Source organism: Melanotaenia boesemani, chromosome 6 (genome assembly GCF_017639745.1).
Source record: "Melanotaenia boesemani isolate fMelBoe1 chromosome 6, fMelBoe1.pri, whole genome shotgun sequence".
Taxonomy (NCBI): Eukaryota; Metazoa; Chordata; class Actinopteri; order Atheriniformes; family Melanotaeniidae; genus Melanotaenia; species Melanotaenia boesemani.
In genome coordinates, this window is record NC_055687.1 from 28,272,576 (window position 1) to 28,290,188 (window position 17,613).

Genomic DNA, 17,613 nt, shown 5'->3' on the forward strand with positions numbered 1-17,613 from the left:
GCTGATGAGATGATACTGTATCAATGCTAAAATATGTTTAAGAACCCAGTAGTAGTAATGTAGACCTTAGAAGTACATAACATGCTGCACTTGGGTCTCTGAGGTTTATCCAGGTAAAGATCAGTTTACGCTAAATATTTAGCCAAATTTTATTGTCTGTTCTTGGGGTGGCTCCTGGGGATACATATGATGATACTGTTTTTATATTTACATCTCACTATCTGAGATTTATTCTATGTATTTATTACAAAATAACAAAAATCAATAAGATTTATAAAAATGTAAGGAAGATGTCATGTTTAAAAGCATTTTTTTTAAATTTAAAAAAAAAGTTTGTTATACAACACAATATATTTTTAACAAAACATGCAAAAATACAGAAAAAAATTTGGGGGACCATATCACTTATAAATAGCATATGGCAATCTGCTTCACAAAAATATAATTTAAATTTTGTACAGTAGCAAGAATTTATTCAAGATTAAATGTTGTGACTGTAGCTGTACATAAGTTTCTGACTTTAAAACTCTGTACTTCTAACTCGTTTTTAAGGCACACTGACTTTTGCTATGCACATTAATGGGACTGTTCCCCTTAACAACATTTTTCCTGCCTACAACACCTGGCAGCTGAATTTTGTTTTACAGCTCTGCATGCCATGCCAGCAACTGGATATCAACACACAGGCCTTTTAGAATACACACCATGGCTGATTCAGCAAAAACCCAGAAGGACATTATCAGAGGAAGTGAGAAAAAGAGAGAGCCAAGCAACAGATAAGATGAGTCAATGCTGGACAGACTTTCAGACTTTTTAGCTCAGAGAGGAGACAGGATATAAAACAGATGCTGAATTGGGGCACCGGACTGTTAAAGTCTGCCTGCGTTTTTCATTGTTAACACTTTATTACAGTTGGTGTGTAAGAATAATTTGCACCATCACTGACATTAGAAAGAAAATGTTTAAGTTTCAGATCTAGGTTTGACTTAATTAATCTCTCTTCAGGTTAATTAGTTTAAAATACTTCAAAATTGTGAACAGGAAAAAAAATAACATTTAACTAAATTTTCTGGTAGTTTTTCAATCTGACCACAAGAGGGCAACAAACATCCATGCCTCTTTTTCTTTCTTTCTTTCTTTCTTTCTTTCTTTCTTTCTGCGTTTCTTTCTTTCTTTTTCTGTTGTTTCATCTCATTCTTTTTTTTTTTTTTGCTTCCTCCAACAATGTTGTCTTGCGTCTCTTTGCTGAATTAGCCATACTTCAAGAACCATGAGAATCTAAAATGGGAAACATTAACCCACCTCATCTAAGCTGTAGAAATAGCTGCCTCTGATACTAATAAGCACACAAGTAAGGCAGTAGACTACAGCTAACAAAGCATTTTTAAGTTTATCAGAAAATGTTGTCTATGTTTATTTTAAACTCAGGAGGGCAGCATATTGTGGTCTAACCACAGTGATGTCTTCATCGGGGTAAGTGTATAAACACTTTAACTCCACTAATGTTCCCTTCAAAGCACAGTAATCTGGATTTTCAAAAGTTATGCACCAAACAGGACTCGTTCTTCCTGTAGAGAGAATATGAAACATGACATGCAGTGCATTCTGCTCAGTTAATCGATTCATACGCAGCACTAAAAGAAAAATCATAAAAGACAACTGAGGCAAATTTATCTCCAGCAATTTATTGCTTACATTTAGCAGGTTGAAATTAAAAGGAGTGATAACAGGCAAGGCAAGTCAAATTTATTTGTGTCGTACATTTCATATACAAGACAATTTGCTTTACATAAAATATTAAAAGCATTACAGATGGTGCAAAGAAAGCATTAAAAAGTAGAAAAAGGCAGCAACATATAGAAAGACATCACAATAAAATTCTAATAAAATAAAACAGAGCATAATAGACAATAGACACCGGCATACCCTCTCACATTTGACATGTAAACAGTTTCTTACATACACATGAATAAGACAGAGATCAACCTTTATGTGTAGTCATCAGTAGTACCATTATTTGTTATTTGTTTATTTAAGTCATTGTTAGGCTTGGAAAGAACTTGGGAAGCTGTTGAGTGGATCCATTTCATTTAAATCAGGTGTGTTGGAGCAGGGAAACATCTAAAACCTGGAGAACAGTGGCCCTCGAGGACCAGATATGGACATCCCTCATTTAATGTCTCGACCAACGCCATGGTCGACGTTTGCTTTCTCAACAACCTAACATGTGAGGAGAGTGATGCTGACTGAGAAAGTGGAAGAACTGATGGGACACCCGTGGTTATGATCAAGTGGCAGCTTTAACAGAAAAGAGAAATGTCTGCGTGAATATTAGCGCTTTGTGTCTACATGCAAATGTCTGGTTTTACTTTCTTGTTCCTATTAAGAAGGTGGCATTAAGGGCCGCCTTGTACTGGAATTGATTCTGTAGCTCAGTGTAACAGAATCTATCTAAAGATGTTTTAGCAAATATGGGATATTTAAAAAAAATTTAAAAAATGAAAGAGAACCATTTTTTTTACTATTTGCCCAAAGTCCTTTTTTTATTTAATTTATCAGTGCATACAACCAGTTGAACAACTGAATGCATCTACTTATAGTTTCAGCGTCTTACTATACACCTAACGCAGAAACAGATAAAAAGTGCCATATGAAGTAACAGGTGCGGTCAATACACAAACTATAATAGCTATAGTATAAAAAAGAGTAAATTAATGTAATAAAGAGATCTTACCTGGCTTCATTAGCAGAAGCAACAACAATTTAATTATTTCCTCACCATCTGCACAAAACACCAAATTTTCAAACAACCTGTGGACTGGAAATTAAATTTGGTTGGTCATCTGTGAGCATGACAGCAAGCTGTGTATATCAGGATGAAAATGAGAAAACTGGAGCACAGTAACACAATTCTTGACATGCATAAAAAGAGGTTACATGCAAAGATACAACATAGTGTTACATGATAAGGGAGGGGAGTTAGCTCTTACCCAACTTCCCAGCCACCCAATGAGTCATCAGGATATTCTGAGATTTTACAGGAACTGAGAACAAAGAGGTTTTTAAGACTGGCCAAAAATCACTGATAGCTTCAACTTAAGTAATATGTTCGGTTCTTCTGTCCATCAAATTAATATCCTTCCTCATTTGTCTTCTTCTACAATTCTAAAGTAATTTTTCCATAAATTAACAATAAAACACACACAAGACATTCAGAAAAAGGTGCAATCTCAGTTTCAGTAAGAAGAATTGCTGGTGCTCTAAAAAGCATCATTGTCATATTTCACTATTGAAACTGTGTAATTACACACCCAAAACATTAAAAGATGCAGAGAAGGATTTTCTTTTTCTGTAATGCTGGGAAAAGGTACATCTGATCCCCAGATGAGCTCCAGATTCTTTCTCTATAACCAGTAGTTTTTCTATTACATTTCTACAAACACACTGGCTCAAGTTCATTTATACATTTAGTTTTGTGGGATATTCCCAGGTATGTAGATTTCAAGATGGTCCAGCATAGATAGATAGATAGATAGATAGATAGATAGATAGATAGATAGATAGATAGATAGATAGATAGATAGATAGATAGATAGATAGATAGATAGATAGATAGATAGATAGATAGATAGATAGATAGATAGATAGATAGATAGATAGCATGTAGCATGTCCTGCATCACCGGCAGTCACGATGGAGCCTGTCAAGTCTGACTAAACGATGACAGATGACATCAACTACATCAAGTGACCCACTTACTAATGCCAGGAAAAACTACTGATAAAACTTGATGAATGAAAGTCCTTTTAATTCCCCCTTACAGGATGTCAACAAGTAATTACTGTATCTCCTGGTGCAAGTTTCAAGTTATTGTTGTAAGCCCTGGACTTTTTCTCAGCAAGTTAAACTTTGTCCAAATGTCTGCAAAAACAAGCATGTTTTCATGGCTTCCTACCATTATGTTTGTGTTTGACAACTGAGATGATGAACCTGATAAATAACATAGCTTCCAATCATCAGATTGTTAGCATGGCCATTGTGTCTAAACACATCCCCACAGAGCTGCCAGCCTGGTTACCACATTGATTTGGAGCAAAAAGCAGAATAAAAGAGGTGTGTGTATAGTTTAAAAGGGTTATGCAACTTATGTGCTGATGACCCCAGGGCAACTTGCTTGTCTTTCAGAAAGAGGAATCTTAACTAAAAATAAGAAAAGGAATTTTAATCTAATTGTCTAAAAAGACAGGATGCTGAATGAGTGAGGGGTTCTTTCAGATTTATGTCTGTGTGAGAATGAGTAAGTAAACAGTTAATTGCTCTGAGAAAAACATTACGTGTAATTGTCCAAACAGCTGTATCTGGTTTAGGTTGGGCCTGCTCAACCTGTTTGTTGTTTGCGGAAATCTAACTTGTATATCAGGAACATTTCCACATTCTTCAGGTGTCTTGTTGTTCTTTTGTTCTTAGAGAAGGAAAAAGAAAAAGAAGGAGTCAGAGGCAGTCCATTCCCCGTTCATGAGCAGCAAGAGATGTCAGACCAGTGCTGAGACGATGTCAAGACATTTACTAAGTTAATTTTATATACAATATTCACTTTTAAAGGGACCATCATCATATTCCGAACATACGGAAGCCGTCTGCAGAACTAACGAGGAATTTCCTATTTGTTTTGTGGTTAGTGTTATCTTTCTTTTTTCTTTCATTTAACATTATTTCGCTAAACTTATTTTTAAGAGAGAATGATTGCATTATTTGATTTAAAGAATAGTGATTAAGAATTAGCTTGGGCAAGTATTGACTAGTTGCTCAAAGACATATATGTGACTCATTAATTTAATTAATAACTGCATTTTTACTGTCTAGATACATCATGATGTTAGTCATATTATTATTATTGCACATCATAATAATTACAAGAAAGTAGAACTTTTTGCTTATATTGCTACTTCATCTGGAAAAGATTTTCCAGTTCATCCAAACTCATAGGACTAGGTCTGTAAATCTGAAACACCCCAGGCACAGTTTCTACACTATTTTGAAGTGATTTGAATCCACTGCTGTTTCACTTCTCAGCCAATGAAGGCTTTGATTTTAAATATCTGCTATGCTGGTGATTTCTCTGTTTTCTCACATGGATATATTAAATAATTTTGGCAGCTTTTGAATGTGAAACCGAGCCATCTAACAGCTGGAAAATTGCTGAAATTTAATCTAAAAACTATAATGTAATGTTCAGAATGAGGTGTGTGCTGTTTTTATTTATTGAATTCTTATATCATTGTGTGAAAAGTAACTTTTCAAACTGTTCAGATTAATCCATGAAATAAGAATCGCTGTCTGGAGAAGCAGTTAAAACGAGGAAAACAGGCGAAATGATGAAGAAAAGAGAAGTTCCCCATGTCTGCTTGCTGCTTCTGGCTGTGCTCCAAATCAGCACACTCGCCTCGGGTAACTAACCACATGTACTGATTTTATAAATGTCATTGGTAAATTTGCAGCAGTTCCACAGCAATCTGTTGTGGTGTTTTAAGAAGATATTGTTTGAAAGGGAACCCAATAAATTGGACTTCTGCTGCAGACAGGAAGGCTTCAGTTCACTCTGACTGCCATCCGCCAGATAGTTAATCGGGAATATTTCCTCATTCTTCTGCTGCAAATCCTCCCAACCCGGTTAGAATGTCATTAGATGAGTTATTCCGCATGTTGAAATCAGAGAAGGGACTTTGCTTAAGGTCTCTGGGACATTCAGTTAGCGATTGTGAGTATATCAATAATAAGTTAGATGTTTGTCAAAGTGTTCTGTAGATTTGCGACCTGATAAGTTCTGTGTGTCCAATTAATTTTGCTTACATTTTATCTCTGCCATTTTTATCCCTATCTCCCACACATGTCCCCCACCCTATCATTCCTCCAGCACAGAACACCCTGACAACCATCTCCCCTCAGAGCACTGCCACTAATTTAACGCCAGCTCTCCGCTACCAAACACGGCCAGTGAATGTCAATGTGAGTGTGGGTGAACCTGCAGTGTTTAACTGTGGAGTACCTGAAGGATCTCCGAATCTCACGTTCACCTTTTATGGGAATCTTGGCAACTACACACTCACCTGCCCTCATGGTCACGTGGAAGATAGTGCCAAGGTAGGAGAAAGAAAGAGTGCTATTACAGATAAGCTAACAGAAGGTTTAGTGGTTTGGCTTAAAGACAAGAAGAACTATGAAATATACAAGGAGGAGGAAGAAGTTTGATCAAGATTTTAAACAAAAGATGACTATTGAAGAGTTTTTATGTTTTCTACTCTGTCTACTCTGTTGTCATGCATTTCAGTGTGGTTTTATTCAGCAATAATTAAAACACTGGTACAAAATTTACCATCTTATTGTAGGACCAATATAATCCCACTGGTGGCATAGTTTTTTTTTTCCATCTGTCTCAGCTCATGAAGGAGTATTAATCTTTTAAAATCTATAATATTTCTGCTGCCGTCTCTGAATTTATCTGTACTCCCTTGTCTGAATTTAGGCTCTCTATGGGAGCTGTGAAATGAAGAACGGAGAGTCATCGGCTGAGTGGACTCTCAAGGGAACTTCTCTCTCAGACAATGGCACAAAAGTCATTTGTCAGCAGTCAAAGAATCTGGAGGCAGCTGCTGCCGTCCTGCATGTTTATGGTGATGTCTTTACTGGATTTGCTCATTCTTACTTGTCAACATGATTATCCAATTATTTTTGTTAAATGTGTTGATAATTTATGTAGTTTCTCTTTTCTTCAGTCCTAGATAATGGTGTGAGTCACGCAACGCTCATTGGCTGTTTAATTGGGGGTTTCTTTGGCATCCTGTTGGTGTTTGTTCTACTTTACATCGTACTGCAAAGTTCTGGGACCCTTCAGCGTGCCTTGTGCCTCCGTAAGCCCTGTTTCATCTCACAGCAATAAAATATTACACTAAAGAAAAAGAATCTAACAACAGATTGAATAATTACAGCATATTCTGTGATTTCTTTGTGTTTTTAGAGGGAGATGACACAGAAGACGACTTGGACACAATAGTAACAAAAGACTAAAAGAAGAATACGAGAAGACTAAAGGAAGAAATGGAAGTAATTGTTCTTGCTCTGTGTAACTGCAGAGTAAAACTGAGATAGTAGTCAGGTTAATCAAGGTCTGGAGATGATCTTGTCTAAACTGATCCAAAATGAACCTGCTTTATTTTGGTTTCTAATGTTCCAACAGTTTTTATGTAGACAGCAGAGATTTTGTCAAACAGAGAAAAGTTTTTAAAATCCCAGGTCTTAGGGACAATGTGTTCAGTTTCATGAAATGTTATTAAAAATGTTAAAAAGCACTATTTCCTGCAAGTTGAGCCAATGATCAGAACACAAAGTGGTTATGAAGATGCTGTTAAAGTGAAGAACATGTCTGTGATTATAGACCTGGCCGTTTTTTATTTTTTAGGAAGAAAAACAGCTGAACTTTAATCTAAACTTCATCACTGTGAGTAAAATTTTCACTCATGGGGGTTTGTTTGAAGAATTTTTGGGGGGTTAGTGGGTAATATGAGAATTACTTGATTATCTTAGCTCATCAGAATTCCTGCCTGCTTTTTTAAAATGAGAAAACTGACAATTGTCTGCTCTGGGTAAGTTAGTGACTATGCATGAAAGCATCACAAAACCAAACTTCATATTCATTCAACACTGCATTGTTTAACTGCACTGTCACAGTTTGTCCACTAGAGGAAAGCAGTTACATGAAATAACAATGACAGCAATGACTGTTTCTAGCAATATCAGGGCATGTTGCTTTTGTTTATCACTGTAAATAATGTAGGAGTTTACTTTGTTCATAATTTAAGTAATGTATCACTTGGTCTGGCAATGGCCTTGTGTTGTGTTTACAGATACTTCTATTGAGGTGGAGGGCTCCTAAACTGGGAACTGTATAAGAATCTGTTTCCCCTTCACCACCAGGGGGCTCTATAACTGAACAGATTGATGTAATAACAGAAGAAGAGTGAGAAATACAAGTGGCCAGTTCAACCATTGATCGTGTCCGTGTTCTTTCCTCTCACAACTCTTTGTGTGTGTGGTTTTTTTTATGGTTCTATTTTTTTCTATGATTCTATTTTCCTCTCACAAAATCTCTCATTTCTAGTTTAACTGCTGTCTGCTCCCTCTGCACACACTGCCTTTATAACCAGAGTAAATTTAACAGATGTCAAAGCAAAAACTGAGCACACTTGCTCGATTAAAAAAGAAGTTCTTTATGTTTCCAATCGCTCTGCAAGGCAAGGCAGGGTTATTTGTATAGCACATCTCATGTACAAGACAATTCAAATTGCTTAACATAAAAGATTTAAAGCATTACGGTGGGGTGCAGATGAAGCATTAAATATTACATTTATAACTAACTTTTAAAAGAAATAAAAGAAATTAAATGAAGACAGAAAAAGTTCAAATAAAAAAGATAAAATGCAAGAAATAAAAGTTACAGTGTGAAGAATTAATAGCTGTTTTGATAAAAGGCAGCAAATAGAAAAGTTTTTAACTTCTTTTCTCACTGCAGTTTTCGGGGAGTTTGTTCCCCATGTGGGGAGCATAAAAACTGAACGCCATGTTTAGTTCTGACTCTGGGAACAGAAAGTAGACCTGACCCTGATGTCAGGTCTACTTTGATGATATCAAAGGTTCATCATATACATCAGATACCTTCCTATCATTTGTATGTATTTTGTTAAATTTAGGTGCAGAAAAACTAACCAAGGTGAACTAAAACTTTATGCTAGTGTCTAATATATGACCCCTTTTATGGATTTCTCTTTAAGCCTAGTTGCTGTGTTTTTTGGTATTATTATTTTTTTTCTGTTTTTGTTTTGGTTTTTTAGTATCTCACCTATCAATAAATAAAAAGCATGTATGAACACAGCAATGTGTGAGAGGTACAGTGGAGATCACAGAGTAAAAGAAGCACACGGAGTTGCATAAGTGGCCTCTTGGGTTTGATTTCCCTGGTTGTGACCTCACATGCGTGCATGAGCTGAGACCTCTGTAATCTAGGAAATGTTCATTCTTCTGCCTTTATGTTGTTTTAGATAACATGAACAAAAGAAAGATAAACTACTTATTTGCTAAATACACCGTTTATTTAATCGTGTTAGACTAGATATTCTAGAGATGTTCCCATCACTGTAAGGGAAAAAGATTTCTAATTGACATTGAAGTTCTATAAATAAAATGATAAAATGTCATATAACTATTAACTGTTGTCTATGAGTTTTCAATAACTAGAAAGACACTGACATACCACACGTACGCACATACACTCAGCACACACAAAGAGCAGTCAGCAGGAGAGATTTCTCCCTCAGTTTTTATCTGATACAACAGACTTAGTATGGAGCAAACTGTTGATTCAGCTGCAAATCTACAACTTGGTTCTCTCCATGATAGGTTTGGTTCCTTTTCTGACATCTAATTCTTCCCTATTTTGAACACCAGAATGAAGAGTCTGTGGTTTTAGCACAGTAGACGATGTCATGTGATGTGTTTGAGAGTTACTCAGGTCCTTTTGCTCCTGAACTGCTCACGTCTCAGCTCGGCCTGTGAGAAAATGTATGTGTAAAACTCTGTTTAAATACCAAACATCTGAGTAATGTAACAACCAAAGGACAAGCATTCACCTCTCTGAGTGTCCAAATGTGATTTCTCAAATAAAAAGATAATAAGATTAACTACAGTATATTTCCCATTTAAATCCAACATTAGCTTTGCTCTGATTGGTTTCTTTAAAAAAGAAAAAAAAGTAGTTTTTCTACTTTCTTTTTATCGACACAAGCATTTCTGTAGAGACAGTGGAAGGTTTAAGTTATTTATTTTCACATCCATGACCTACAAGTTTATTATCTATGAGACTTTACAAGATATTGTAGAGGATTGTTTTAATCTGCTGTCAGACTCGCTTTGCTGTGTGAGCTACCCCATCCTTTTGTCCTTAGACCTTCAGCTCTCCTGTTTATGGGCAAACATACTGAAATGCCACCATAACAGAGATGTGTCCTGTCAAGCATGTGTGTAATAACCTACATTGTTTACTGTGCATTTACAAGTTGACCTTTTACTGATATAAAAAAAAACTATTTTTCTTACTTATATCTATGACAGCTGATGGAAAAGTGTTCAAATGTTCCAAATGAAGACAAATAAAACATACTGAGCTTTTTTTTTATGTTGTTGTTGTTTTTTATGTTTTTGGGTTTTTTTTGGTTTTTTTTGGTTTTTTTTGTTTGTTTGTTTGTTTTTTTTTTTGTCATGGTGGCATTGATTAATTAGTTATATTGTCTCAGAAAAAGGGGATTCCTATAGTAGTATTTGTTTTTAGATTCCAAAAATCATGCATTGTGCATTGAACCATTAGTTTAACACAAAAATACTTCTAATAAGGAAGGAATTCTGATAATTTTATAATTAAAATGCACTTTAATGTGCACTACAGGGTGTGTAAATGGTGAAAAATTTTATCTAGAGTAAAGTAAGGAGATTTCCTGAAGCAATGACCACAGATAATGTAGAAATATTTTTCATTTCCTGAAAGTATTACCATACTGAGTATCCTCTCTTTAGTATTCCTCTATTTCAATCTCTAACAGGCCAAATATCTTGGAACACTGTGACCTTTATCTAACCTCATGCATGATGATACAAACAACCAGCATACACACGAGTGGTTACAAAGCACTTCAGTCATTTCCTTTTGTACGTTGTAGAACTAATTCAACGGGATTACAAATCAATTTTAGCTATTTAAACATTTGCAAAAAACATGACCATATAGTCATTTCCGTGGGGTAAAATAAGTAATACCCCTGTTGTGAATTGTAAGCAGCTTGCATTGACTGTACCTTTTATCTTAATTCTCTCAGCTGCGTTGTCACCAGCTGCCCCTCTGTCTGTTGTCAAATGATTGTATTATCACTTACCAACACTACACACACCTTGAGCTGTGTGTCTTTGTTTCTGTGTCTATTTCTCTCCTGTCCTAGCAGTTATCACTTGTTAAGAGACTGATACATACCTCTGCTTTTTCAGTGTGTGACAGAAAGAAGTATAAATAGTCACATCACCATGGTGGCATTTGCACTCACATATTTCAGCACGCTGGAACACACACATTTTTCATGCACACAACAAATCTACAACATGATGCTGGAGCATACAGTGTACGAGCATTCTTTGTAGGATGTGTACAAATGAAGTGTTAATTAGTAGAAATAATTTATTCCTGTTCTGTAAGGCTTTAAATAGATTCAAGTGTGATTTCAGTGTGAACATAAATGAGCTAACAATGTTAACACTTTCACATTCAGGCAAAATTGAAGTGATTTCCACTAAGACGCTGGAAGGAAAATCTCTACCTCCTGCCTAAGTCTAATAAAAGGAAAAGGCCCGTCACCCACCAGACCAACACTGTGCAATCTGCTCTGTAGGGAGAGCTGAAATAGGAGATACCTGGATACCTGACAGAGCCTCACAGTGCAGAAGGCAAACAATAGGGTTAGAGGAAGTTGCATGTCAGGAATAGCAGAGAGATAAGGGGGAAGAAAAACAACCACTATCTCATGATTGTCTCTTATATTTAGGAATATATTGAAAATAATAAAATCTTTGGACTTGAACCTTCAAAATTAAGATAACATATTGTGTTATCTTCTTCTTTTCTCATTGCAGAAGCCTGTCTTGTGCCTAGCATGGTGGTGATTAAAGGACCCACTGACAGACACCAGAAGCCATCAGGCTGGAGAAAAAGAATAATTCTGAGCTTTGTTAGCTTGTGGAACTTGCCACTCAGCAGACAGGCACTGGCAGGCAACAAAAGACTGCATCTCATCTCTAAACTCTATGATTTTAATGGATAGGATTTCAAAACTTTGTCACATTGAGAAAGACATCCAGCATGCAGACTGAGATATCATATTTTTCTTTTTGCAGATGAACTTCTCCCTCTAGTTCCATCACGGTTCACAGTTTCTTTCAGAAAACAATGACATGCTTCCTTGAAGCGAAGGGAAGAATCTCAGGTGTAGGTGTTTATCTTTCTGTCTTTTTCTCTAGTGATTGGAAAAAGGGCAGTGAGATCAATAGGCTGAGTGTCTCTTTGCTGAATACACCAAATACAATACAAAGCCAATGATAAACCAGGAACTTCGTCCCTTCCAAACTTATGCGCAAACATCAAGTCTCTGAACTTTGGGTAATGATAGAAGACAAATTGCTAAGCTTTCTCCAGATGGTGTATGGTGTTAATTTGGGATATGGGTTGAGAGGGTCTGACATCCCAGAAAGGCTGAGAGCCACTGTTACTCCACATTGTGATGATCCCAGCACCAGACAAGGATGCCTCCTGTGCACTTCCCCACAAGGCCAGTCAGACAGAGGGCTTTAAGGTCACCCCAATTGAGATAAACATATACCTGCTAGCCTGAAAGTGGCTGGGGAACTCTCAGGGAGATAGAGAGGCCTGAGCTTCACTTCTGCTCCTCTTGCCTCCATCCCCCTGAAATGGATTAAACAGTTTTGGGAATGGGTGAATGGATGACCTGTACAATAAAGACTATTTTTTTTAGGTGTAAAAAGGACCTCCTTGAGACAAATCACAGATGTTCTTCTCTGTCCTGTGCACAAGGACTTGCTGATGTTTATGGAATAACACCGGCACTGGTCTCGCCTAGGCAGCCATGACACTTTTGTACTGTGAACATACACCTACAAGTGTTTGTATCCCAAATAAAGAGGAGGAGCTAAAGGTACTTATTCAGGTAAAATAGAAAAAAAAGACACTTTTAACCAGACAGTGGCTTGGGCTGTCCACATAGACATCTCTGCTCTTGAGCCATCACCTCAGGTAAGCACTGGTATGGTAGTCCAGGTTTTTCTTTAAAAAGGGGGGGGGTTTAAAACCTTTTAACCAGCTACTCTCATGTGACCAGTATAGGTGAAGCAGTTTAAGGGAATTTGTTTCTAACAGACAGCAATATGAAAGTTAATTTCAGCAAATTATTACATTCGCACAGCTTGTAAATCTTGTCAAATCTGATCAAATTACAAAGATGCTTGTGGTTTTATGGTTTGACCTAACCCTAAAAAGACAAACTGACATTTTTTCAAACACAACAGAACATAGTCACTGCTTCAGCTCTCTGTTGCTGTCATGTTGTGTGGGGTGTTTAAAAGACAAAGACTCGATCAACCTTGACTTTGCCTTGTTACCTGATGCCGTACCTTTAGCACTGTCTCACAAAGGTCATGATGACGTGACAAAAACAGCCTCACAATAAGTCTTTGTAGTGTCTTTGTCTCCATTCGATGTCCATTTGTTGAGAACTACTTATCCCTGCAAGGAAAGATGTGCAAAAGAAGGATAAAATGCAGGAAGAAAAAAAAATGCATTGAGCCAGTACTCGATAATGGTAGCAGTGGTAGCTAACATGTAGTGCTGCTTTTGCTTTGCATAATTTAAATAACAGGCAGGGATTTTAAGTCTTTAAAGCTAAAGAGAAAAATACAGGGAACCAGAAAGGATGGTTAAATCTAAAAAAAAAATCTAAAAATCTGAATCTAAACTTGCTAAAAGTACAAGGTCATTTTTGACTTGACATGACAAGATGGCCGACCTCTAAGGCAATTTCCTGTCGCTACATTACTACATTATTATCCAAATTAACGTATATACAACCTAAATATACATATCATATTTTGACTACATTCATACTAATATAAGACATATACACATTACCTAAGTATCCATATCTATAAATATTACATCCATATAAGTATATAAAACATTATATATATATACTACATAAATATCCGTATGCACTTATAATATCCCAGATTTTAAGCTATTTTTATCCCTTATCTTCCATATGCCTTGTCAGAATTAAGTTTTTATACCTCTTTTAGATATATTTATGTTTGTGCTTTGCTTAGGTCTTGCTCCAGACTGTTCCACAAAGTCACCCCACAGCATGATATGCACATTGTTTTTCTTACTTTGTGCTTTTTTTTTAAATATAGATCTCCCCTTAGATTATAGTCTCCTTCCTTTTCCATTAACATTCTCTGGATATTATTTGGTAATAGATTATTTCTTGCTTTGTGCATTATTTGCACTGTTTTATTTTTAACCAAGTCCATACATTTCAACATGCATGATTATATAATATATAGTGATTTGGCATCCAGAATGTGACTTATTTTTCCAAGAATTGCAGTGCATTTTGCGAGCGCTGCTCTTACATGGCTTACATGAGGTTTCCAGCAGATGTTTTGGTCCAAGATTACACCAAGAAATTTGATCTCATTTACTCTTTTTATTTGTGTATCATCAATTATCACTTCTATGTGTGATTCTGTTATTCCTCCTAGTTTAAAACAGTATAACTGTATTTTGCTTAGATGTAATGATCATTTATATTTTATCAAACCACGTCTTTAGTTTATTTCTGTTGTAATCATCTCCAAGAACAGAAAATCTTTGTGTCATCTGCAAACAACACAATTTTCAGTAATATTGATACTCTGCATGGGTCATTGATATATATTATAAATAACTTCAGACCTAACTGACCCCTGTGATACTCCACATGTGATTTCCATGCTCTGAGATTTATATTTACATATTTACACAAATAGCTTTTCAGCCAGTTCAACCCAACCCCCCTTATTCCATACCTTTCAAGTTTAGTTAATAGTGTGCTGTAATCAGTCGTATCAAAGGCTTTTATAAGGTCCTACTGCTATTTTTGTACTGTCTATACAACCTGCAATGTTTTCCATTAAGTCAGTTAATGCCAGAGATGTTGATCTGTCTGTTCTGAATCCATATTGACTTTCTGGAAGTAAATAGTGACGTTGAAAGAAAACTGTACTGAAAAGCACAGGAAAAGTGTTTGGTGGGGCACATAAATTTATTTCTGTAGCTGAGTGTAGGCTGAAGGAAAGTTGTCTGGACACCTGCTGGGTTTCGTTCCATAACAAAAAGTGATCCGCTGTTTACTCTTCAAACACTCACAATGCATCCCTGCTGACGAGGCAATGACCTCTCATACACAAGGACGTTCTTCCTGGGGAGAGGGCAAAGGGTGCACAGTGTTGCAAGTATGTGTTTAGGAGGAAAAAGTGATGAGAAAAATGTCTCACAATCAGGTTCTCTCTTCCTTTATGTTTGTCTGTGTCTCTCTCTCTAGCTGACTTGTGTTGAAGATGGGACATTTTACTCTTGTGGCTTTCACAGCAGGTAACTATGAATACATACCGTACATACTGTTCAAGGAAGTGTGTGTGTAAATAAAATGTTATGTGATAGTGTGTCACCTAATATGTCTTTGCTGTGGAAAACAAGATTTTCCATGATGACAATGAACAAGTTACTTGTCTGATATTTTTTGCAGTGCTGTTTTCCCTTTTCGTGGAATCCGAAGCAAGTAAGGCTGAAACTCTACTTACACTTAATTTAGGCCTAAGACTTTGTTTTTCTTTTCTTTTGTAGAGCTGGTTTGTGAATAAATCATTTCCACAGAAAAGGTGTTTTAGCAGATAAAACCAATACAGAACAAACATTCCCCTAAGTTTTTAGTTTGGCATTAACTATTTGCCTCTTTATTAATTAATATTGTGGTGGAGGTGTCCAAAAAAAAAGGTTTATTTCAGGGTCACCAGCTTTTAGGGTCATGTTGTAATTAGTTTCTGACCAAAACTTAAGAAACTGTTATTTTAAAAGATTGTAAAAGATTTAAGTCAGTCTGTTGTTTTATTGATTCTGTGAAAAGCATCACTAATCTATTTCCATTTTTCTTCTATATCTCCTTCTCCCTTTAAATGGGTCTGCAGACCCATTTGTTTACAGTAAGTGCCAACATATATACATATATATATATATATATTCACAATATTCACTCTACTTGTATTCCACTTTACTTAATTCAGGATGGGTTTGCTTTGTATCCAACAGATTACGAAGGGCTAAAAATTGGAGGGCTCATCTTCACCGGCCTCTTAATAGCTGGAGGGGTCAGCACCTTACTCTGTAAGTGCTGAAAAAAAGAAAATCTGGTAAACAGCAGCATGGAAAGGTTTACTCATGTCTGTTACCAGAAACAATGAATCTGTATCTAAATAGTAAAAAGTTCAAGATGAATCATTTGTTTCAACACTTTAAGTAAGATTATGCTGCTATTTTGAAGAATTTTAGAGTAGAAAAAAATTAAAGGAACTGTGTAAATACTTGGGAATCTCAAGAAATGTGAGATGTTAATCTTACCAAGGTATCAGACCAACATAGGCTTGTTTACTGTCCATCCATCCTTCCATCCACTTTCTATATCTGCTGATTGCAATGGAGGGTCATGGGAATTGTAGCCCAACGGGTCAAAATTTATTAGAAATTGGTTGAATTTCAGAATTCTTTAAATTTTTAACTTTATACCTTTAGAGTTTTATTTTATTTTTATTTTTTTTTATTTTCTAAATCATCCTTTATTGAATTACGTTTTTTTTTTACAGTAACAGAAATTGCCCAAACATTTGCACACGCCAGTATCTATCATAAAAAAAATACCTATAGTAATTGTGTTGTGTCTAAATACATCTTCATCTGTCTTCATAGATAAGAGATGCTCCATGATAGGAAGGTAAGATGTTTGAGTTAATGCGTCTTAATTTAAAGCTGTGCCCCCTTTTGCTCTTTCCCACTTCTGTCTTTTTCTTCACAAACTGTTAATTGCTGTCATGCCCTCTTTTCTTACCTTGCAGCAAAAGAACTGACAAAAGTGAAATCTGATAACACTCCTGACAAACCGGTTTCATCCCGGAAGAGGCGTTAAAAGGGAATTGGTGGAGAGACTTGGTGTGTGATGGGAATTAAATGGAAGCACACCTGCTCAAACAAGGTTATACCTTGACTGAAGAAATGCAAAGAGCTGTCCCAATCTATTTTCTATTTGAAATAAATGTTAATTAATTATGTCTTAAAATTAATGATCTGAAATCATTCTTCTAATTTTGGCATGTTATTTGGTATAAATTAAATGAATTAAGTTCCCACCCTTGAGGTTTCAGGGTAATTTATTTTCATTTCTGTTTATGTCTGTAAATACACAGGGTCTGTACAACACATGAAAATAATTCATTCTTTATTATAATATTATATATTTCTAGGGACCATTTTAGTTTTGATCAGTTCTATTATGTGGCTAAGAATATATCAATGCAACACCTTTCAAGTGAAATAAATTACAGTACATTTTAAAATTTTCCTTATGTGTTACACAGTGTTGTCTTCAAATTAATCATTTTCATGTTACTTTTTAATAAAGAGCAATTCATTAAGTTAGCTTTTACTGACTGTTCTTGTAAATATACTGAATGTTACAGCTTACCTATGTTAGTTTATGCTGATGGCCCACCTTTTACATATCACAGTGAGGTCACTTTGGCAATTTTTGCTAATTTCGATACCTTCGTTCTCGACACGCAAACATTAATGGTGCTGTCCTCCTTACGGTACGGCGCTGCTGACCCTGGATCAGATTCCACGCCCCACTTAACCGTTTGCCCTTC

The 17,613-nt window shown here is 36.0% G+C and overlaps 1 protein-coding gene and 1 long non-coding RNA gene across 2 annotated transcripts; both read left to right on the forward strand.

Annotated features, from left to right (window-relative positions):
• Window positions 1-4,469: 4,469 nt before the first annotated feature.
• LOC121641045 lies at window positions 4,470-8,045 on the forward strand. Its single transcript, XM_041986903.1, has 6 exons — window positions 4,470-4,674; window positions 5,311-5,448; window positions 5,915-6,141; window positions 6,524-6,671; window positions 6,774-6,908; window positions 7,016-8,045. The coding sequence occupies exons 2-6, from the start codon at window positions 5,373-5,375 to the stop codon at window positions 7,063-7,065; spliced, it is 636 nt and encodes a 211-aa protein (XP_041842837.1). The 5' UTR covers window positions 4,470-4,674; window positions 5,311-5,372; the 3' UTR covers window positions 7,066-8,045.
• A 4,771-nt stretch (window positions 8,046-12,816) lies between these two features.
• Window positions 12,817-17,308, forward strand: LOC121641042. The gene is made up of 7 exons (XR_006010638.1): window positions 12,817-12,898; window positions 15,243-15,292; window positions 15,447-15,479; window positions 15,886-15,900; window positions 16,007-16,081; window positions 16,661-16,685; window positions 16,807-17,308. It is a non-coding gene; the product is annotated as an uncharacterized LOC121641042 (long non-coding RNA).
• The last annotated feature ends 305 nt before the right edge of the window (window positions 17,309-17,613 follow it).

Excerpts from the sequence above, each read along its gene's own strand:
- LOC121641045 (XM_041986903.1), top strand. The coding sequence starts at position 5,373 with ATGATGAAGAAAAGAGAAGTTCCCCATGTCTGCTTGCTGCTTCTGGCT. Across the intron at positions 6,142-6,523 it reads ACGTGGAAGATAGTGCCAAG|GCTCTCTATGGGAGCTGTGA; the intron begins GTAGGAGAAAGA and ends GTCTGAATTTAG. Across the intron at positions 6,672-6,773 it reads TGCCGTCCTGCATGTTTATG|TCCTAGATAATGGTGTGAGT; the intron begins GTGATGTCTTTA and ends TCTTTTCTTCAG.